We start from the raw sequence: 24,121 nt of genomic DNA, 5'->3' as shown, positions 1-24,121 counted from the left end.
AAACCTTTGGGAAAGGGACCCTCCAACCGAAACTGCAGCCTACCTCGTATTGTCAGTGCCTCAAACAAGAACAAATTCTGTCTGGTAGTTATCTACAGATTTATCATTTATTACCCAAAATGTGATTACAGCAGCATCTTTGCTGCCAACTGGTTTCTTACAAAAGAATATTCTTATCTTCTACTATGGACTATTATTTCACAATATTTTTCCATATCTGTCGGGATTGTACCCTATAGTTAGTTTTTACTTTGAATACTATCTAATAATTCCACTGTACCACAAAGAGCTTTTCACATTTTAGTCTTAGTCTCCTCAGACGATGTTTTTTCTTCTGTGCTGCCACTTAAACTCAGACAACCCCATAAAAACATCAGGAATTTTAATTACACTTCAAAATTCAGATCTAAACTGCCAACCTTTCCTTAAAGTAACTAGAAGCTCATGTTTCTCTTAACTTGATCACTTAGTGATTTTCATCACAGGAATACAGACTGAATGTTGTACTGTCCCTTACCACAGTAACACTCACATGCACTCCCCCCCCCCCTTCATTATTATGGGTACTACAGCAAGGGGTTGAGGTGTACACCCAGATATGTTTGAAATGTGTAACAATGAGCTTTGGAATTCACTGTTTTAGTTTTAATTTGAAGTGCAGCTATTTATTTGAGTTTTAAAACCCAGGACTTGTACTGTTAGGTGTGACACTTCTGATATGGAGCTAAATATACATATCTGTCTGTAGTCATGTTGTAAAGTTTTTTTTTTTTTCATTTGGTTTATTGTAGCTCTGTCCTGGGTTGTGGCCAAAATAGATATTTTGGCTTAGTTCACTTCCATGCTTAACAAAAAAAAGTAATAACAAACAGAAGTCACAGCCTTCCTGAAGCAAGTCCATATTCAAGGTGGCCACTCAGGCCATCCTCTCCCTCAGCTAGTGAAGGCTGAAGATCATGTCTGTTTTCATGTTTATTAAACAGAGAAGGATCCATGATTTCTGCTTCTTTGGTAGTCATAGTGGTTTTGTTTTGGGATACAGCCACCATCCATTCCTGGGTTGACTGTCCAAAGCATACCTGCAGCTGGCCTGGTCATGGGAAGTGGACCCTTGAGAAATTTGTCTGTAGCTCTTGTAACTAAGGACTCCTCTCTCTGACTTTTCCAGACCCTACTAAGTATAATTTCCCAGAGTGAGAAAGGTCAGTAATTTCCTTCCACACTACTTGATGCAATTCTTGAAAGGTTTGGTGGGGCCTGTCCTCATGGGTGTGCAAGTACACCCTTATGGAACATGGCCTTGTACCAAAACCAGTCTGTTTACAGGCCTCTCATGTTCTAATGCCAGTGTTGCTCAGAATGTCTCCAAGTGCTTGCATCCCATCACTCAGCGTCTGACACCTGCCTATATCATCTTTCACTGCATAAAAGCTGATTCTGCACAGTGGCTTCCAAGCTGGAGCTGGAGAATGAAATTTCCCTACTGCTTTGTTTCCGACAGAGTCGGTGGACCCACAGATCATGATGTTTGAGAGAGAGAGAGAGAGAAAGATAGATAGCTATAAATCCTGTAGTACCTACAGCTTCCTACCAGATGAATCCATCCTTTGGAGAAACCTTCATGTTTATGAAACCTGCTTTGGACTGGCCCATCACACCCATTCTGTACCCGTTAGAGGTGCCTAAATGAGTGTCTGGAGATAGAGAAGGAAGAGCCTTGGGTTATCACTGTTTTTAATGGAGCCCATCATCGGGGGTGCCTCTTACGTATATTACAATTCTAAGTCACTTTATTTAAAACATAAAACCCTAGCACCTTGGCATAACTACCTTCCAAGGAGTGATACAGCCAGATAAAATCAGCATGCATTTATCTCCAAGGATCCATAGTATTCAGTTTTAAGCAGTGAAGTAACAGAAGCTATCAAATCATTATCAAATACCATATTTGTATATTGAAGACACCGTGGTTTGGGAAAATGTTGCATCATATTGCCTTCAGCCAGGATGCCTGTTTCCAGTATGCTTTTGTTAACCTTTGAAGTAGCCCCTGATGAGAAATCAGCAACAGTTGTAATGGTTAATTCTAATAAATAATAGTATGATAGTTTTGATGGTGCTTGCTTTCTGCTTTCCTGTTTGATAATGTGATAGTGGTTGACAGTAATGCTTAAACTAGGCCTTGTTTTATCATTGGCCATTTATCCCCACAGCCCCAGGTTTGGAATGACAAATATTTGCATGACATGTACATGTATGACTCTCCTTAGTTTTACAACATCCACGACATGTACATGTATGACTTTCCTTAGTTTTATAACATCTGTTAACCAATATTGAATCTTAGACCTCATTTTTACTGGCTGTACCCCCAGTACCCAATGTCCAGCTTCTCTCCAACCCCTACTGGACTTTATACATTTTCACTGGGGCTGGTCATGAATTCTGGGGGCATATCTTATCTGGGCTTTCGTCCAGGTGGAATTCTTTATGTATAACCTACCCACTCCCTCTCCACACCCCCCATGTGTGTTGATACATCCGAGTGCAGCTACCCTCTTTGGACCACATCTCCCCTTAGAGAGCATGTCCGTGAGCACCCCCCCCCCCACCTTGAGTAGGCACGCCCATCACTTCCCTGCCACTCCATCAGTCACCTGGGTCAGCAGGGCTGTGGTTGGGGCTTTAACCCTCCACACCATGGAGTGGGTAGCCATTTTCCTAGCTTTATCCAAAGCTTAGGACATGGTATCCCAACAGAAATTGTTTCAGAAACCAGTTTGTCTAAGAATACATAAAACTTCAGTATCTTGATTATCCAGCTAACTTCTAGTTAGACAGTGAACAATGGCATAATGTTATAGTGGGCATAATATTGTAGTGAGCATCCCTCAAGGATTCATTTTGCATCCCCTGTTTGGTATATTCAGTAATGGTCTCCACCTAGCTTCTAAACAACCCACTGTCATACAATACACAGGTGACTTAGTAAGCCTCTGTTCTGCTAAAAGCATATATAAACACAACTCACCCCCAGGAGTCTTTGTCCTTCATAGAGGCCTGGCTGTCTGATGCACAGTTGCTGTTTAACCCTAAAAAAACAAAACTGATCCTGTTTACCTCAAAGCATTTAACTGACTTCAAAAATAATTTCAAAATCACTTTCTCTAACTACACCAACATAGAACTAGTAAGCCACACTAATCTTCTATGAATCACTATTGATGAAACTTTGATCACATATCACATAAAACAAGCAGTAAAAAAAAAAAACTTACCGACCAAAAGCTAGGCACTCTCTATTCAGTCTAACAATGCTTCAGAGGTAAGTCCAGGAGATGTATTGCTCATTCCTTTCTTAGCTGTATACTGCTTTGTGCTGCCCCTGTCTTGATTAATGTACAAATCCACTAAGCATTCACTCTTGGAGCAGTGCTGTAATTAGGTGGTGAAACTTGCTGCCATTCATCATAAGACGCAACAGAATATGACCTTAAATGTCAATGCTTAGAGCTAAGGCATTGCCTTACACTGTCACTTCCCACAAACTGTTCCAGTATCCTGACAAATGCCCTGGTTTAAAAATGTTCTTCAACTTTATAACCCAAGTAGACAGCGGAGATCCACTTTCAAAATGTTGTTAACTGTTAGAAAAGGTAACTGCTCTGGTGGTGTAGAGAGACGAAGCTCTGATTGTCACCCAGGTGGTCTGGGTTTGATTAGCAGCTCAGGTGACAGAGCGGCAGTGAGGGATGGATGCACATGTCCAAGGGGTGAGAGCTATACTTTGGTATCTCTTTGTGATTATCCTTCATGGAGGCCAAGGATGTCGCTTGAGGAGGTGTGGTCTGTAAGGTGAGAGGTGAGCTGATGGAGAAGTGGGGCAGTACAGTGCTTGCTCACATTGCACATCCACCCTAGACCGAATCACATTGCCATGAGGGAGGGGAGAAAATACGTAGGTCATACAGTAAAATCTCTCCCTGAATGGATACAAAGACATGCCAAGCTCACGGAATGCCTAAGAATCCATAACTGGACCCATCAATACCAGAATAAATCAGGGGGTCAGAGTGCAAAGACCTGGCAGAGCCAGTGTTGATGGTGCACTGGGGTACCAGGCTGGTTTCAGTGAAGGAAAGTAAGGAAAAAACAACGGTTGCAAAAGCTAACAACTCGCCTGGTGACTCTTTGTACTCCTCTCCCCTGGCCAAACTTTGGAACTCCCTTTCTCTCTCTCTCTCTCCAAGAAACAGTGTAAACACCAACTCTTTTAAGGCACAAACAGGTGAATACCTAAAAGATACCCGGCTCTGTACATGCACAATTCCTGGATGATAAATGTCCTGCCCCTTACTATCTCCTATTCTTCCAAAGACTGTACCCTTATTTATCGGTCCGATATCTCCTCTACTTCTCCCTCCTTTTCCTTCTACCTTTCCTAAAACATTCTCACCTTTTAATATTAATCCTCCATTTTCTCCTTTTCTATCTTTCTACCAAGTTCATTTCCAAATATGTTCCATAGCTCTTTACATGGTGCTGTTAATTAATGATGCCCTGTTTACATTTTGTATATTTGTTGATTACTTGTATACCTCTGTTTACTATGTTCTTGTAATGCTGTAATTTTTCCAGAGCTTTTCTCCTTGGGCCTCAGATGAGAAAGGGGTATCCCGGTAAACACATGCAATAAATAAAATAAGTATTTTTGTACAGAATGTGGCTGTTGTAGCCTTTTAAGTAGTTTAAGTCAGCCTGGTAATTCATTAAAGGCACCTGAATGTTAGTAATACATATACTGTCTTTGTTTTGTAGCGGACTGAGAAGCTACTCGAAACTATTGACCAACTCTATCTCGAGTATGCGAAGAGAGCAGCACCGTTTAACAACTGGATGGAGGGTGCCATGGAAGACCTGCAGGACACATTCATTGTTCACACCATCGAGGAAATCCAGGTGTGCTTTCAATATTTGTTCTGAGCAAGGGTTACATTTTCAATGGTAGATGATCCTAGGCCAGTATGTTTGTACAGCTGCACTACTGAATTAAGACCCGGAAGCATATTGTACTGTCATTTGCAACAAACAAAATTGTTCTGTTGGAATTTAGGTTAAAGATGTAAAATAAAAACGCTGTGTAGTTGAGGTAGTATCACTACTTTTTTTTTTTATTTCAGTGTCACTAAATTCTGCAGTGTGAGAAGGCATTTATTTGTATTTGCTTACAGGATGACTTAAGTGGCTGGAGGAAATATTGTCAAATCGCTCTTTGGTAAAAAGAATCAAACATGTACATATTAACATTTAGTATGGACATCAGAGTAGTATAAAGTAAACATTCCTATTCATGCCCTTTACAGGAAATTTTTACATTAATCAGTTGCTTTTTGCGTTTTCTGTTCTCTGCTTTGCCCTTTGGCCTTTCTACTGCCCTAGGAGTATTCACCAAATGCCTAGCACCTGTAATTGCTTTTTGCAGGCTTCAAGGCATCAAAGTTTTCTTTTACTTAGACAACCTTCTGATTCAGGCATCTTCCCAGAGATCTTGCTGCAGAACCTCCACTTTACCATTTCCTTTTTGCAAAGCCTGGGGCTCACCATAAATTTCACAAAATTATCTCTCACCCCTTCTCAGGATCATGTTTTCCTGGTGTGCAGGATACAGACAGACCTTATGCTGGCCTGTCTCCCTCTTCCAAAGGCTCTGTCCCTCATTTCTTTCTTCCAAACTCAAGAATCTAAGATTCATGGCATCCACCATTCCAGTGATGTCCTTCAAGGATGCATCTGCAGTCCTTACAAATGGGTTGTCCTGTCGTCAGGCAGCCCTTCGGTCGGCCAGATTCCAAAGTCTGGGTCTGGCTTCAGCTGGTGTCGCACTTCACCCGACGTCATAGCTGCAGTTTTTCGGGTATAAAGGCATCAGCCGACGCCATTTTCCTCAGTCTTTCTTGCCGCGTGGCCCAAGCAGAAGCTGTTCGCAAGTGCCGGTCGGTCAGATCCAGAGATTACTACTACCGAATATTACTTCGAAGACTTCTAAAAAGCTAAGTACCCCGTTGGGGACTCTTTCTTGCCTCAGCCGATGTCAGAGAAAGTGAATAACTGTTTATCTTGTGGGAAACAAATACCTCATAAAGATTTCCACTCCTACTGCATACATTGTTTAGGCCCAGACCACGACGTAGCAGCTTGTTTAGCCTGTGCTTCTTTTAACCGACAGACGCTTAGACGTCGGTCGGAGTTTGCTGAACAGATTTTCGGCTCTGATTTTGCCTATATTATGCCGTCAGATCCTCCGACTACGCAAATTACCAAAAGCGAAAAAGGACCGACACTCGCGGTCCGCGGTTTCGGCCGAAACCGCGATTAAGCAAACCGCGAGTGTCTCTGTTTCGGCCGAAACCGAGCAAGCGGTTCTTTCTTCAGCCGAAACCATGCCTTCTACCGAGGCCTCCTCTAACCTGGTATAATCGGTTTCTGAAACCCAACCTTCCGTTGCGGTTTCTCAGGAATTATCTGACACTATTCCCCTGGATATTCCAACCCCTGCACGTGGAGCTGCTCGGCCTCCTGCAGCCATGTCTATTAAGGCCTTTGCCAGGGCTAAAGCAGCCAAAGCTTCAAAAACGGTGCCTGCCAAACCCCCCTCTCACAGGCCCAGCACCAGCTCCCATATGCTTTCTTTGGCTGAGGATCTCATTTCTTTAATTCGTGGATCCCAGCCTCATGCAGATAGGGCCTCTCTCCCTCCTCCAGAAAAGAGGCCTAGAGCAGAGCCCCCTGAGCCATTATCCACAGATGATTCCTCTGATGACTCAGAACATACAGACCCTCCTGAGGCTCCTTATTCTCCTTACGAAGACTCTGATGCTGAAGAGTCCATCCCTTCAGCCTCTCCACCTGAGGAATTTTCCTTTGGGGAAACCTTGCATGCTATGAGGGAACAATTTCAGTGGCAGGGCCAAGATTTCTCAGACTCCAGAAAAAGGCTTAGAACCTTTTTACATTTGCCACAACATAGGCCTTTAGCTATACCTCCAGTTCTTTCTGTTGTAGATGATGCATTTAATGATGCTTGCACTGCTCCTGATTCTTTACCTCCGGCTCCTGCTAAGCCCGATAGGTTCTACAGGGTCCCGGACACACATCACCATTTATACAAGGCTCCTTTTGCAGATCCAGAGACTGTCTCCCAGGGCCCTAAAGCTGTAGCAGCTACTTCTAATAAAAACCCCCTCCCCTCTGAAAGGGAATCCAGGTCCTTAGAGAGATGGGGTAAAAAAGTTTACACCTCTGCTACTTTGTCAGCTAGGGCTTTGAACTGCCAATTTCATATGATTCAATATCAAGAGTTTATGCTTGACCAGTTAACTAAAAAGCTGTCCTCTGAAGAATCTTTAGATAAAAAGTATGTTCAAGAAATGGTACATAACATACAGCAGGTTAGTAACCATTCTTTAAAATGTGGCTATGATGCACTGGAGGCTTCCTTTAGATCAGCCATGACTGGCAGGCACAGTTATCAGGAGACATGCATGGTTGAAAGAACAGGCATTACCAGACCATGTCAAATCAAAGCTTTTGGATGCACCCATGGACAAGGTCAATTTATTTGGTTCTCCTGCACAGCAGGTACTAAAAAAGATGGAAGAGAAGGCAAAATCTGTACAAACAGTGAAAGATTTCTTACAGGTTCAACCTCCAAGGTTTAGCAGGAACTGGCCCTCCAAGAATTGGTCCTTTCCGGACTCCTCTAAGACACAAAGAGGCAGGAATAGGCGTTCTAGAGGCAGAAACCAATCCAGGGGTGCCTACAGGGGACGCCAGTGGCAAGGTAACAACCAGCGAGGCACGGATGCAGCCACCACCACTACAACAACTCAATCACAGTGACTTGGCGGTGGAACCGCCTACCAGGGAACAACTAGAAGCACCCTTAGGCGGAAAGCTAACATTATTTTCAAAGAACTGGCATTGCATCACAAGGGAAAAATGGATTTTGCAAACTATAGACCAAGGTTACAGGTTCCATTTCCATACTCTACCAGGAAAGAGAGGAATGCCAAACCTACCACCTACTCAAAGGGCAGAAGCTCTAAAGCAAATATCTCAACTATTAAGAATGAGAGCTGTGGAAAAGGTACCATCTATGGAGCAAGGAAAAGGATTTTACTCCAGGCTCTTCCTGGTACCAAGAAAAGAAAACAAATGGAGGCCTATTCTAGACCTGTCCGCTTTAAACACATTTCCTCATTGTTCCAAAATTCAAAATGCTGACCCTACAGCAGCTTCTTCCCGTGCTGGGCAAGGAGTCTTGGCTGGTAACTCTAGATCTCAAGGAGGCATACCTGCACGTCCCCATACGACCAATTTGCAGAAGATACCTCAGATTTCTTGCAGGATCAGAGCACTATCAATTCTCAGCATTGCCCTTTGGCTTATCTACTGCACCCAGAGTGTTCACAAAATGCCTGGCATCAGTAATTGCTCATTGCAGACTTCAGGGGATCCAAATTTATCCCTTCCTGGACGACTGCCTGATACAAGCGGACAACAAAAGCAAGCTAACAGAAGACTTACAAAAAGTCATTTACCTGCTGCAAGCCCTGGGATATACAGTCAATATAAAAAAGTCAAGGCTGATTCCATCCCAAAGAATAACCTTTCTGGGTGCAGAGCTGGACACATCAAAACAAATGGCATTCCTAACTGCAGAAAAGAAAGAGCAACTACCTCTCTACTTCTTGGCATTAACAAAGCAGAACCATCTAACTGCAAGAAAAGTACTACAAGCCCTAGGCTTCATGGCATCCTGCATAATTCTGGTCCCTCATGCCAGACTGCATATGAGAAAGCTACAGTGGTACCTAAAGAATTTGTGGTCCCAACACAAGCACAGCCTAGAAACCAAAATTCCAATAATTCCATGCCTGAAGCAAGAGTTCCTATGGTGGGCTCAGGCCTGTCAGTCAAACACAGGATTGCCCTTCTGCAACAGTCAACCAAGCCAAACCATCACGACAGATGCCTCAGACCTCGGTTGGGGGGCACACATGCTGGGCAAGTGCATACAAGGCCTATGGACTCAAGACCAGCTGCACCTGCACATAAATCTAAAGGAAATGCTGGCAGTAAAATTGGCAATCCAGTCATTCAGACCTTTTCTCCAAGAAGGACAGTTGATGATAAGGACAGACAACACCACAGTTATGTGGTACATCAACAAACAGAGAGGCACACATTCATATCCTCTATGCCGGCTGGCACTGGACCTATGGGATGTGGCTCTGAGCTACAACATTCAGTTAAAAGCAATTTTTGTACCAGGCAAGGAAAACATTCTAGCAGACATATTAAGCAGAACTACCACAGATGCCCACGAATGGATGCTGCATCCGGACATCTTCAAAGCCATCACAAGTCAATGGGGATTACCACAAATAGACTTGTTTGCATCCCCACTCAATCACCAGCTGAAGAAATTCTGCACAAGGACGTACCACCCACTTGCTTGGAAGGTGGACTCCCTATCTTTCAGTTGGAAAAACCTGACAGCATACGCATTCCCACCACTTCCTTTGATGCACAAGGTACTTCTGAAGATCAAAGAGGAATGTCCAAGGATCATTCTGATAGCTCCAGACTGGCCAAGACAACATTGGTACCCATTGCTGAGGAGCATGTCTCGGGAACAAATATGGGCACTGCCCCTGATCCCATTACTGTTAACACAGAACAACTACAACATCCTGCATCCAAACCTGAAAACTCTGCAGCTAACTGCCTGGAACATTGCATAAGAGCAATTAACCCAAATTTATCCCAAAGGGTTAAAGACATAATCCTGGAGGCTCGTAGACCTTCAACACGAAAGAATTATGCAGCAAAATGGAAAAGATATCTCATTTGGAGTACTGCAAAGGGGAAAGATGTGACACTGGTGAACATAGCCAACATCCTGGTGTACTTGGCAGAGCTCTTCCACACAGGCCTGTCCTATTCTTCCATCAAGATACATGCATCAGCTATTTCAGCAGAATACAGCTTGGATCCTCCTGTCTTCTGTCATCCTCTGCTCAGACAGTTTCTGAGAGGAATTAAAAATGTAAAACCTCCCAGGAAACCTCCATTGCCAGCATGGGACTTGAACTTTGTGTTAGAAAAATTGACACTTCCCCCTTTCGAACCAGCAGCAACAGCAGAATTACAATACTTATCCTGGAAGACTGCTTTCCTGCTGGCAATAACTTCAGCAAGAAGGGTCTCTGAACTACAGGCATTAATGGCAGTACAACACTTCCTGATCTTCCATCAAGATAGTGTCCATGAGAACAAATCCTGCATTTATGCCTAAGGTGGTATCCAGAGTCTCTTTAAATCAGACTATCCACCTACCTACATTCTTCCCCAACCCACAGAACAGGGGAGAAAGACTCTTGCATACCTTGGATGTACATAGACAATTACGCTACTACCTGGACAGGACCAAGTCCAATAGAAAAACTGACCAGCTTCTGGTAGCATATGCAACAGGAAAGGAAGGAAAACCAATTTTAAAACAGACAATATCCAAATGGATAGGAAATTGTATTAGATTTTGTTACTCCTACCATGGAAAGAAAACTCCAGAGAACATCAGGCCTCACTCCACAAGGGCTACAGCCACTACCACAGCTTTCTTACGAGGAGTGGCTACCAAGGACATTATAGAGGCTGCTACTTGGACCTCCGTGCATACATTTGCCAAGCATTACAATTTACCTTTATACTCTAGATCCCGAGCAGGTTTTGCCACTGCTGTTTTGGAAGGGATCCTAACTACACCATAATCTCTACTCTTTTCCTCTTCCCCTAGTTTAGCTATGGTATTCTACCCATTTGTAAGGACTGCAGATGCATCCTTGAAGGACATAGTACAGTTTTGTACCTACCATAAATGTAGATGTCCGATAGGAATGCATCTGCAGTCAGGATTACCCACCCACCTTCCCCTCTGAGGTACTCCTAGGGTATTTGCCATCCTTCAGCTAGCTTGGGAGGGATCTATTATGGTGTATTTGTTTGTATATATGTGCATACATGCTTATTTTATGTGTTTGCTCTCTACTATTTGGAAACTTTGGCATTTATCCAAATTTAGCCATCCAAGAGGGCACCTGGCATCTGGGGCAAGAAACACTGAGGAAAATGGCGTCGGCTGATGCCTTTATACCCGAAAAACTGCAGCTATGACGTCGGGTGAAGTGCGACACCAGCCGAAGCCAGACCCAGACTTTGGAATCCGGCCGACCGAAGGGCTGCCTGACGACAGGACAACCCATTTGTAAGGACTGCAGATGCATTCCTATCGGACATCTACATTTATGGTAGGTACAAAACTGTACTTTACTTCTGGTCAAACTTCAAATGAGAAAGTATCAGTGGTTCCTGAAAACATTTGGATGCAGCGTGCACATGCCCTAGAGGCTTTGGTACCTCTTCTTCCATGTCTGAAGAAGGAATTCCAACAGTGGATTCAGCAGGTGACCCTGAACCCACTTCTCCCTCTGTATCCTCCTCTTCCCTCTCAAGAGCTTTTCACAAAAGCTTCAGGTGTAGGTTGGGGAGCAGCTTTCTGCTGCATGAAGGAATAGGGGGCTGATCACGCTCCCAAAGAAATGAGCACATCAACATCAAAAGTGAGTGCTTGTGTTGGCCCTTCAGGTTTTTCATCATCTTTTCCTTCCAGGTCCTCTCAAGCTGTTTACAAGACAATACCACAGTCCTTTGTGTAAACAAATACGGGGAGATGAAATCTTATCTTGGCAGGCTAGCTCTCATGGCTTGGGAACTTGCAGTTCAGTGTCATGTGGCTCTTCAGACAGTGTACATCTCCTCCAGTCAGAATTATGTGGCAGACACACTAGGTCCTTGACTCAATGCCACAAATGGATGCTCCACAGGGATGTGTTTCTGACCATTGTCTACCAGTGGGGTACTTCTCACGTAGATCCATTTGCCTCCCCTTTAAACGGATGACTTCCTGTATTTTGTGCCATAGTCCCAGGTCCTCTGGTTTGGAAAGTGGACACCCTGTATTTTTCTTGGCAGAGGATGTTTCTTTATACATATACCCCCCCTTCCTCTCATTCCAAAGATCCTGTTCAAAATTCAGCAAGGCAGACCCAAAATCTTGCTGGTGACTCCCTTTTGGCCAAGACAGCATTGGTTCCCTCTTCTACATTTAGCCAAGGGCAGTCATCAAAAGTTACTTCACAAGATGGACCTTCTCACACAAGACAAAGGATCTCTTTCCTATCACCCACAGATCCAGTTGCAGAGTTGACAAGTGGGGATGGATTTTTGATTCCTTTCAGACAACGTTTTCTGAGTATGTGCTTTTAGGGTTCTGCAGGAGGCCAGAAAACCCAATACTAGGCAATCCTACTTGTCTGAATGGAAGAGTTTTTCTGTTTGGTGTCTTTCATATAACCTTGATCCACTGACTTTGGATGTTCCACTGGTTCTCTGTTTTGTGTGAATTGCTCAGTGCTGGGTTGGCCTATTCCTCTGTAAAGGCCCCCTTGTCAGCTGTCTTTTATCTCCTCCTTTAACTTCTAGGTTTGAGGCTAAACAATTCCTCAAAGATGCCCTGCATGTTAGACCTCCCTGGAAGCCTGTTCCTCCTCATCGGGATCTTAATTTTGTTTTGGAGAAATTAACTTTGGTTCCTTTTGAGCCTGTGGCTACAGCTTCCTTACAGCATTGCTCTTTGAAGATTGTTTTGTTGTTAGCTTTGACTTCAGCTAGACGGGTGTCTGAGCTTCATGCCCTTATGACTTCTCCTCCTTTTTTGTTATTCCATAAGGACAGGGTATCCTTGCGTACTAATCCTGAATTTATACCAAAAGTTGTGAATGAGTTGTCACTTAATCAATCCATACATTTGCCCACGTTTTTCCCTTCTCTACAATCTCCTAGTGAGAAGGTACTACACTCCTTGGATGTGCATAGACAATTCGGATTTTATTTGGATAAAACCAAGGGTATCAGTAAATCTGATCAGCTTTTTGTTTCTTTTCATCCCAGGTCCTTGGAATTGCCTGTTCAAAGCAAATTATTTCCTCTTGTATTTCTAAGGCTATTTCTTTTTGCCACATTTCTCATGGTAAGAGCCTTCCTTTTTCTGTTAGGGCTCATTCTACTAGGGTTTGTGACTTCTTCTGGTGCTTTCTTCAAGGTTTGGACACTAATTCCATTCTTGAAGCAGCTATCTGGACTTCAGTACATAGCTTCACCAGGCACTACAAGTTGGATGGAATCTCCAGAGCTAGAGCTAGTTTTGCTAGGGACATTCTTTATGGCTTTTTAGAGAGCTCTACTACTCCTGCCACCTCCCAGGTTTCTTCATGAGTGTTGGTACTGTCCCTCATGTTATAAATACTGCCACAGAAGAATAGAAGGACATAGTATAGTTGTGTAAAATCTTACCATAATGGTAGCTGTCCTTCTCTTTACTGTTACAGTATCCTATCCCTCCCTCCTAACCCCATGGGTCTTGCTTTTCCTTATGGATGGAAGATTTACTTCCTCATTTTCTTAGACTGGCATTCCTTCTGGGGGATTCCGTTCTGAGGACAGTATTTGTGGAAGTCACATTTATGCCCTATGTATGTGTGGAGCATACATGCGACGTCCCATGTACATGCAAGTAGTAAAAGGCTTTGGTGTACTGACCAGATGTCGGGTCGCCCTTGGCAGGGAATCTCCCTCATGTTATGAATACTGCAACAGTGAAGCGGGGGACATCTATCGTTATGGTAAGATTTTACACAATTATACTAAGTATATGATATATACACACACACAGGGGCTGTGGCCAAGATTTAGTACATTGAAAAATGAAGTTAAGGTTGTTAGTGTGAGTCAGATTTGTAAATAAACAGTTAATGCGCATTAAGTGATTGTGACATTTTCTGGGAGAAAAAAAGTAGAATAGGGATAAATGTTCAGGTTCTGTTTTGCATAGTTTGTAATTGATGTAAATGGTTACCATGCCCATTTGCTACAAGTGCGAGTACATACTCCAGGTCCCTTTCTTAGTGGCCATTCTAGCCTTGCAAGTTAGAGTTGTAAACACACTAGAAGCTTGTTTAATGCAGTTAGCAATAACCCGACATTTAAAGTCCGTGACATTGCAGTAACAAATAATAGTTTACCTGAATTGTTTGCTCAGGTTTTCTCTTACAAGAAGACTGTTTCAGGATTCAGTAATACTGCTGCTACATACAACACATGCTCTAGTGTCGACAAGTACAATGTATACATGCAGTGAATTCTCTTCACAAAATCTGGTGGGACATGGCAGCAGGTCCCATTAGCCTTAGTCAAATCTAGGGCTTCATGTTGACTGCTTAGTTTATCACTTCCAACTCAGTCATTATAATGGATATCCCTGTACTTTGGAACTCAGCCACTCTTATCGCAAATTATGAAGATTGTGATGCTGAAGAACAGAATAACTACAGACCTACCAACCCTACTAGCATTCGTAAGTGCTGTGAAAGGGGTTTACTTATGACTAATTCATCATTTTTACTATTACCAGCAGATTTAAATCAGCATGATTTCACTCAGTTCAGGTCATGTACATCACATTTAGTAAGCTTCTACATTCTTGTGGTGGAAGCATTCAGTAATGGCGTCCCAGTTTAATGTATAGGTTCTTAGGTGTGTACTAGGCTAATGGCCCTGGAGCCTTTACAAGCATAGCCCATAGAAGTGCTCTGGCATGGTGCTGCCCAACGTTAGTTCCCAGTACCTCTGTCAAGTAGAGCCACTGGAGTGATCCCCGGGGTGAACTTTCTATTTCCCATCCACTCATCAAGATTTCTCTTGAAGAGGGCCAGTGTGGTGCTCTGCTTGACATGTATGGTAACTCTATTCCAGAGCATGGACAATCTCTGGGTTATGAACCTGTCCCAGCATGTTCTGTTGATTGTGGTAATGAGGTTAAGGTCTCTGGAGTGTGTGGTATGGAGGGTTTGGGATTTCTTTAGAGTTAGCATTTCTAACAGAGCTGGGTCAGACATGGCTTTGTAGGTCAAGCAGAGATCGCCTCTTAGTAGATGATGAGACATAGAATATCTGGAATTTTGAGTCTGTCAGTGTACAACATGTGTTTAAGGCCTAGGATCCTCTCTGTGAGGTACTTTTGTGGCCTTTCCAGCTGTTGCTTGTGTCTACTAAGGTACATACCAAATGGGCATTATACTTGATGATTGGCCTAATGAGGGAAGAGTATAGAGACATGATGACCTCTTTCTTCCTGGATGCAAAACCCTTAATAATGAGATGTGTCGCATAGAAGGACTTTCTGACCGCAGTGACAATATGGTGGTCGACAGAGAGGTTGCTGTCAAACCTGTGTCCCCAGATCTCTTAGTTCATTGCACTCCCATCAATGTGGTAATTAGGGAGAACTGAGTTTTTCCCAAAGGGATGATGTCACATTTTTTGGCATTAAGCTTAAAGCCGTGATTTTGACATTGTATAAAGTGTCATTCAGTAAAGAATAAAATAAGAATAAAAAGTAATGGCATCTCAGTTGATATTTTTTTAAACTTAGCAGGGGCATTCAATACAGTTATTCTCCACACAGTAATTACTTTTCTTTGTTTTCAGTCCATAATATTACAAGCTGGATTATGAGCAGGCTAAAGGGCAGATCTTTTGTATCCAAATTAGGGACTCTTAATTTTTCCTGTTGATTTCCATTTAAGGGAGCTCCTCAGTGCTCACTTCCTGGCATTTTTATTAATATTTTTTATGACCACAGTGCCAGCAACTTAACAGACATAAGCAAATTTGCTAATGATAGCAAACTTGCCATCATCTCTGTCTGTATTTTTGAGTGGCTGAATCTCCAAAGTACTGTGTAGTCAATTATTTACTTGTTTTATGAATAACAAGATGGAGCTTAAGCAGAAGTAGTGCTTGGTTATGCACCTATGCAAAACAACAATTTTTCCTTTTATTCAGTTAACCATTGTCTTCTGAAGGAATCAACCTAGTTCCGAGACTATTGTGTCATAGTTGCTTATAAATTAAATTTTGGAGCAAACAAGAAATTGCTTTAACAGTATAAAACAAATGTGTACAGCAGACCGGTCTCAAACTGGGCACTGCATGGCATTCTGTTCATATTCCCTAGGTGATGTAAACAAACTAGAAAGGCTCCAAAGCTTTAACAAAATGTATTCTGTTAAACTCTTGCCACACATGAGGAGGCTTGAAAATCTTTCATTATCATTCAGCACACTTTAGACTGTTGAGAGAAGACTTAAAATGTAAAGAACATGGCCCTCTGTACCATCTCAGAATTAAGGGAAACTACATATAGCCTTGCAACAGGAAATAGTTTGGGTCTGCACATTCATATCGTTATAGGTTCATAGGTTGGTACTAGGCTATCTGCCCGAGGGCATTTATAAGCCTAGCCAGAATGTCATGGCTTTTGCCACCCTTTTAGATTAGTTCCCTGTGCCTCTGTCCAGCAGAGCCACTGAATTGACCCCCGGGATAAATTTAACATAGAAGTATTCCCCCTCCCTTAACACCAGGGTATCTGTTAACTGAAGTAAACTTTAGAGATTAAAATTTATCCTTGTGTTGAAAAAAATCGCTGACATCTTCTGGGGACAAGATTTTCTGGCATAAGCTTCCAGGACACAGACTTCTAGATGGTTGTCCATGAGACCATAAATCCAGTAAGTCCATATCATTCAAACAATGAAAACTCTGTAAGGGCAGCTTAGTTAAGCCTTTACTTTTTAATGTAACATTTCACTGACAGTACTGAATGACTGGGGATGAATCAAGGAAGGCCCCCTAGATATGTTCAATGAGTATTAAATAATTAGCATAAACTAAGGTAAAAATGAAAATATTTTATTGATCATTTTGGAGCTATTAGTGACGTTTAAAGACATGCAGGTAGGTGCATGCGTGAATAGGTGTGCCTTCTTTGAAGGTTGGGTGTCGGGCTGGCAGCTCGGCACCGTAAAAATCCACTGCCAATCGTGAGCAGACCGGAGTTCTGCTGTGGTGACCCCTAACCGGGAAAAGCCAAAAGACATTACTTTACTTTAAGGGGTTCAGAATACTGTATGTAACCATCTCAGAAGTTAATTCTTTATTTTTTTTTTTAATATATTAATATATTTCAGGTCATACTGCCATTAAGTTAAGGTCCAGCATACCCCCATAGTACTGAATCCCACAAAACCCATCCTTGGTGGCCCCCTGAGATTGACCTGCACTGGGAGGGTCTCTGTTTTAGGAGAGTGCTGTACTACATGACTTCTGATTCCATGCACAGGTTGCTAATAGTTTGAGACCTGCCAGGTGATCAAAGCAGGATGGGGCTGATAGGATACATGGTACTGTGACTTGCAGTTATTCTCTCTTGCTGTGAGGCTCTCCTGTTCATTTCTCGGCTGGAGCGCCTTCTGTGTGGAGTCTGCATGTCCTCCCCGTGGTCGAGTGTGTTTGTAGTGTGTTGTATCTGGTGTTTGGTGCATTGGTGAAGTGTGATTCACTTAAATGCACTTTCACAGAATTGGGTTCGTACTTCTGTTCTTCAGTAAATTGTAACTTCGATGAAGAGAAGTAGACCCATCTAAAACGCCAGTCTTTAGATTCACTTCCTGATTTATGGGACCTTTGTCCTCATTATATTTTAAATTTGTCCCTGATCTTTGCTCTTAGAGGTTGAGTTATGTTCCAGAGCAATAGATATTCTTATGTGATTTTTGTTTTACCAAACTCAATTTTTTTTAATGTCTTGGCACAGAAACTGTGTCTGTTATTGAAATCGGCCTTTTTTATTTGTGATGTTGGACATTGCCAGAAAAATATCACCAAGTTTTATTGTGGCAGACAGATTCCACCAAAAAAATAACAAATGTATGTGCCTATTGTCTATCTGTCTGCTTGTGTCTGTCTTCAAGACTTACAAGGTACTGTCTTGAGTACTCTTTGGAAAGACAGCTGCTTCACATGCCCCAGAATGTAAAGCTTCAAGGTACATTTCGGCTCAGTTCAAGGGTCTTGTGTCCCTTCTGCCACAAGAGAGCCTTTTGTTAGTGAGTGTAGCAGAGTAAAATCATGAAGCACCACCATGAGATGGAAAACATAAAAGTAATTGATGTTGCCAGTTCCTAAGCCAGAGGCTGTCAGACAAAGTGGCTCCGGCCCTAGTCAGTTGCAAGTTTGTCTGCCTCCCTAATGTTCCTGGATGTCTTTGTTCTGCATGTTCAGCTTTCGTTACTGTTTTGAGACTAACAGTGGGATTGAAGCCTCTGAAGAGTCTGACCACTTTAGGTAGTCTGGCTTTGTCATATGCCATTTCCTAGATATCTGCAATGAGTCACTGATGGGACTTTCCATTAAGGAATTCCTCCATCAATTTTCTCACTCCTTCAAGACCCTGCAGTTAGAGGCCAGAAAACCATTATTTTGTCAGTCTGAAAGAAAAGCCCAGTTTGATTAGGCCACTAGTGTTGTATCCGGTGAAATGGATGTCTAAACAAAGGATATCTGCCCTCTGGCACCCACATTGGCCCTGCCTTTTTGGTTATTATTGAAGATTCTGGTAATATGGCTGAGAGTGCAGGCTGCAACAACCCCCACCCCACTCACTGGGAGCACTTTAAATGGGAAACTGAAGAGTTATCTAGGAACTTGTTGCATTTTCCTATTCCAAAATATAGTAATGACCTCTTTGCAGAAAATGGTCATGTACAGAACCATTGAAGTAAAAGACGCCTTTGAAGAAAGCCATTGGAAAGAAGGCAATGGTCGTGGCAGGCAGCAGAGCAGAGGTAGGGGAAATGCCCCCTCACATTCCAAATGGTGCACATTTAACTATTTTCTCCTACCTCCTTTTCCTTCCAGCCCCCCCACTAGGAGGAAAGGTATCTTTTTTAAAGGAGAATGTTTCAGTCTGAGCAAAATCCTTTGGTATTGGAAATGATTTCATCAGTAACATTCATGGGTCTGCCCTGTGTACCTATAGCTCACATGACATTAGTTGGCCCAGTCTTAAAGCAAATGTTCTCCACCCCTGCAATAGCACAGTTCCCCCAAAAGAGCAGGGGATAAGTAGTTTAATAATGTAAATGGTACCTAGGAAATAGACCTTGAAAATCCACTGTAGACCTCTCCACGTTAAATATCTTCTTGTAAAGGATGTCAAAATGTTAGCCATTCACATTGTTTTTCACTTGCTGCTTGCCATATGCCATCTCGATCAGTTTAGACATAAATGATACCTGCCTCCATGTCTACATTTGTAAGAAACACCAAAGACTCCTGAGATGTTTTGCTGGGATGCACTATTTTCTTTTGACTTCCTTGCAATTTAGGCGGTCCACTTTTCCAAGGGCTATATATTATAAGGTGTGTGTGTATGTGTGTGTGTGTGTGTGTGTGTGTGTGTGTGTGTGTGTGTGTGTGTGTGTGTGTGTCTACTTCAGAAACCTGGACGTTCATTTACCTGACTTCCAAAATGCAGAGACAAAAAAGCCAATGACTGCACAACACCGATGTCCCGGAACACCGATTTTTTCCACTCCAGATAAGTAACCGCTTGCCCATCCTGACACAAAAGTCAAACCGAAGGAAAGCAAACCCACCCATGTGGAGGGCTGCACCCCCACTCCCCCAACTAAATATACCAACTCGGAGATCGCACTACTTCGGGGATAAGTGGCAAAGTTTCACCAGGATGGCCAAGCGGTTACTTACCTGGCGGTCGTCACCCTTTTCGTCTCGGCATTTTGGAAGTCGAGTAAGAGAGCATTTGGGTTTCTGAAGGGGACTCTCTCTCTCTCTCTATATATATATATATATATATATATATATATATATATATATATGTGTGTGTGTGTATATATATATATATATATATATATATATATATATATATATATATGCACACACACACACACACACACACACACACACACACACACACACACACATAGATATATGATATGCATGTGTTATAGTTAAGCTTGCATGATATCAGGGCAGGAAAAGGTCTGAAAAGAATCTGTTCAACTGCCTTAAGTAAGTTAAATTAAAAAGTATATTGTATTGACACAAGAAAATAAATCGGACAAACAACAAATTTCTGCCCTTTAAGCCAGAGAAACTGAGACGATCAGTATCCAGACATTTTTTTTAAATGGTTAGCTTAATTGCATTTTCTTCTGCTGGGACTTTGGGAATAACTTGCAGGGGTAGATTAAGGCATGATCCAAGAGGACAGCATCTGCCACAGTTGCCACCTTTAGAAATGTGTCCACTTTAGACAGTACTGTATCAGCCACCCAGACAATATAGTTATCGATGTATACTCAAAGCAGGGTAGGATTTGCCACTGCATTCTTGCAAGGTATGTATGCTCTCCCACCCCAAGTCTATGACCAAGACAACTACTGCTTTAGTAATCTTTCCAGACACTGTGAATGATACAGCAGCAGTGATTCTTATCATGACTACAATATGGTTATGCAAGCATTTACATCATACCAGTAGATATTGGAATAAAAGGATCTCATCAAGGGTGTTTTAGGAATCAAAAGATAGACTTGAGTCTCATCTGAAACCCTTTTCGTCTCGGCATTTTGGAAGTCGAGTAAGAGACCATTTGCCTTAAGTAAGTTAAATTAAAAAGTATGTACCTATAGCTCACATGACATTAGTTGGTCCAGTCTTAAAGCAAATGTTCTCCACCCCTGCAATAGCACAGTTCCCCCAAAAGAGCAGGGGATAAGTAGTTTAATAATGTAAATGGTACCTAGGAAATAGACCTTGAAAATCCACTGGTGCGATCTCAGACTGCAACTCTTTATTTTAGATAACAGTAGTAGTATTTTGACTAATACAACATAGAACTTAACCATTGAATCAGTGCACATATTAAGAGGTCAGTGTGTACAGGGGCATGTTATTAATAAGGATGGTAAGGTTTCAGGCAGCATTACGAATGTTTGTGACTACTACTTCACTTTAGAAGTACATCTCACAGATTATTAAATGTGTGCTACAGAGTATAGGTGGTATTTTTGCAGAAGTATGTTGCTCTTTGAAGGTTTAGGATATTCAATTAATTAATTAATTAGTTTGACATTTGTTATCTGCAAGAATGTCATACAAAATACTTTGTGAGACAGTACCAGTGAGTCATCCTAGGAAGAGTAGGAGCTGCACTCAAGAATAGAACTCAACAGTAGCTGGAGTACATGGAAACTAGTCAAACTGCAGAACATAGGAATAAATCAAGACCTGAAATAAGTGGATCAAAAGGGAACCTTTTTAACTTTATACAATTTAAGAAGTAGTGACATCTCTGCCGTATTGATGATGACCAAGGGTTTTGTCTGATTAAACTGGATGAAGCTAGTTCCAGGCTATGTAATATTAATACACTTCTTGGTAGATGCAGTTTTTCAGTCTACTGTTTAGGATATCATCAGCTGCAGAAGTGTTTCATAGAACAATAGTAAGTGTAGATGAGGGGACTAGTTGGCATTCTGATCTGTGGTGCTACCAAGCAGGAACATATGTACCCACAAAGGCTGCTGGATGGGTTTAGGCTTCTAGGTGGTGAGGCATTTCCCTGTAGTATATTTGGTTGGGGATACATGCCTGAAGAGAAATTCAGTGAAAGAGACGTATGGTTGGTACAAATTCACTGTGGGTACAGTAAAGCATGCAACACCATGTCTACAGCTTCAATAACCAAGTGCAGAGGAGAGAAATAATGTCCCTGCCCCCCCCCCAAGGCACTTAGAGAAAACAGGCCATATGGAAGGTATCAGTAGAATGTCCAATGGGCATGTTAATAGTGATGACAATGCAGTTTACAGTGGGCACTGCCTTTATTATTGGTGTGTATAGACTGTTACCCCTTTGCATTGTCTGAGATACAGAACTCAAAACACCTACTGGATTATACGTCTGAATAACAGCTTGCAGGATTTCCTGTCATGCTAATCCTCCATTTGTACTATGTCATTTATATGCTGGGTTAGTATGCTAAGGGGAGTCTGTTGTTATTCATTGAGCAATGGTGCAGTTAGTCAGAATGTATGTATTTTTTCTACAGACCCACTGCAAGCATTTCAAGGTGTCTGCCGCATCTAAATTAGCACTTTAACAAAGTGAACAACCTGATTTCATGAATTCTCATTTGCCAGATACAAAGAAGAGCATTGGTAGTTGCATGAGGTTTGAAAATCTGGACATTACTCAAGTGAAAAGCAAGATGATTACAGGTCTGGTCACTTTGCCAAGGGACAAAGTTGTATGTTAGTTGATATTGTAACAAAGTAGTGGTGTTTTTCGAGTGAGTGAATAATCTGTAGAATCTGGGTGAAGAAGTGATTATGCTTTGCTTGAGGTCTCCATGAATGTTCCCAGGGATGCATTGTTAGGCCTTTTTTATAGTGAAATATCTGCTTACTTTCTTTAGGGTCTGACCACAGCTCATGAACAGTTCAAGGCCACATTGCCAGAAGCTGACAAGGAGCGACAAGCTATTCTTGGCATCCACAATGAAGTCACAAAAATTGTTCAGACCTACCATGTCAACATGGCAGGCAGCAACCCTTACACAACAATCACACCAGTAGAAATCAACAACAAGTGGGACAAGGTAAGCAGCAACCTTCCTTTATGTACAGGTCATCCCTTTGTTTTGGGGCAATTAGGTTTCTGTCATTTAGTTTAAATGGATTGGGAGTGCCCCTTCATAATCTTGAAGCATTAAAACAAACTGGTAGAATGCGTTAAGTGATACCATCCTCTTTTGAATGTTTAACTGTTGCACTGTATGCCTGTATTTATTTTAGGTCAGACAGTTAGTGCCTCAGAGAGACAATGCATTGATGGAGGAACATGCCCGACAACAGCACAATGAAAAACTGCGCAAACAGTTTGCAGCACAAGCAAATGTTGTTGGGCCCTGGATTCAGACTAAGATGCAGGTACTAAAACAGATTACATTGTATATGTAGTCCTATACCCAAGTAAATGTAGTGTGTGTTTGTTTATTGTTCTGTTTGATCAAAGCAAATAGATAATGACATAATTCTGATTTTCAAAGTTTGCCGTCTTTGTTAAGCAGTTTATTAAATCTGGGATATTTGCTTAAGTAGTTATCTAGCAATATTTTAACTGTTTAACAGCCAGTTTCGACAATATTTGATGAACAGCTTTAAGCAGATCGTGTTCCCTGTTACTGTACTAACTATAAAAGTTGTGAGAGAACAATATATGTCCTGCTTAAATATGCATTGCTTAAATTTCTATGCAGAATGCTCACTGCAATATGTTTCATCTTTCCCATCTACATAATTTTTCTCTCTTTTTTTTTTATATCATTCAGGAAATTGGTCGTATATCCATAGAGATGCATGGTACATTGGAAGACCAGTTAAACCACCTACGCCAGTATGAGAAGAACATTGTCAATTACAAACCAAAGATTGATCAACTGGAGGGAGACCACCAGCAGATCCAAGAGGCTCTCATCTTTGACAATAAGCACACATTGTATACTATGGAGGTAGGTACTGTAATAGAGTGTGGAGAATATATATAGAAATTAACAGTAATGAATTCAGAAGTATTAAAACTCTAAATATTGATGCAAATGTACACAATAAACAAGTGCTTTTGCAGGGAGCCAAGTCCCTTTGCATCCCCCATATCCCCTTGCTTATCCATACTTGAATTTCAATGGGGGAAGGCGAAAACCTCCACTTTCCAGCACAGACTTGTTCTACAGAAATAAGGATTATCTGTCTTTCGTAATAAAACAGATGTCCTGGGCCTGTTCCACACCTGCATCTGACCATTTGCACTACTACAAAAAATAAGCAGAAGCTCAAATGTGCGAGTCAGCGGTGCAGTACAGGGATGGTCTTCACCTCTCCCCCTCTAGGCTTTTGAATATTAACTAAAACATTGTGCTCCCCATAGTGCCTTTTTAGGCAATGCCAAACTGAAAGTACTTCTGACATAGCAAGATCAAAGAAATGTAAAGGTGTTACTGTCAGTGCTA

At 42.0% G+C, this 24,121-nt stretch overlaps 1 protein-coding gene across 6 annotated transcripts in view; it reads left to right on the top strand.

Moving 5' to 3' along the window:
- The window catches only part of ACTN1 (actinin alpha 1), a 744,367-nt gene that overhangs the window by 625,371 nt on the left and 94,875 nt on the right, over positions 1 to 24,121 (top strand). For all 6 annotated transcript variants that reach the window (XM_044073986.1, XM_044073984.1, XM_044073982.1 and 3 more), the window contains exons 14-17: positions 4,819 to 4,959; positions 22,529 to 22,711; positions 22,908 to 23,042; positions 23,444 to 23,623. In XM_044073986.1, the coding sequence (XP_043929921.1) occupies positions 4,819 to 4,959; positions 22,529 to 22,711; positions 22,908 to 23,042; positions 23,444 to 23,623 (639 nt within the window). The remainder of the gene's footprint in view (positions 1 to 4,818; positions 4,960 to 22,528; positions 22,712 to 22,907; positions 23,043 to 23,443; positions 23,624 to 24,121) is intronic.

Source organism: Protopterus annectens, chromosome 6.part0 (genome assembly GCF_019279795.1).
Source record: "Protopterus annectens isolate FY-2018-M chromosome 6.part0, PAN1.0, whole genome shotgun sequence".
NCBI classification, from domain to species: Eukaryota; Metazoa; Chordata; order Ceratodontiformes; family Protopteridae; genus Protopterus; species Protopterus annectens.
Note: the sequence above shows the minus strand (reverse complement) of the source record. Positions and strands in the feature narration are given on the sequence as shown.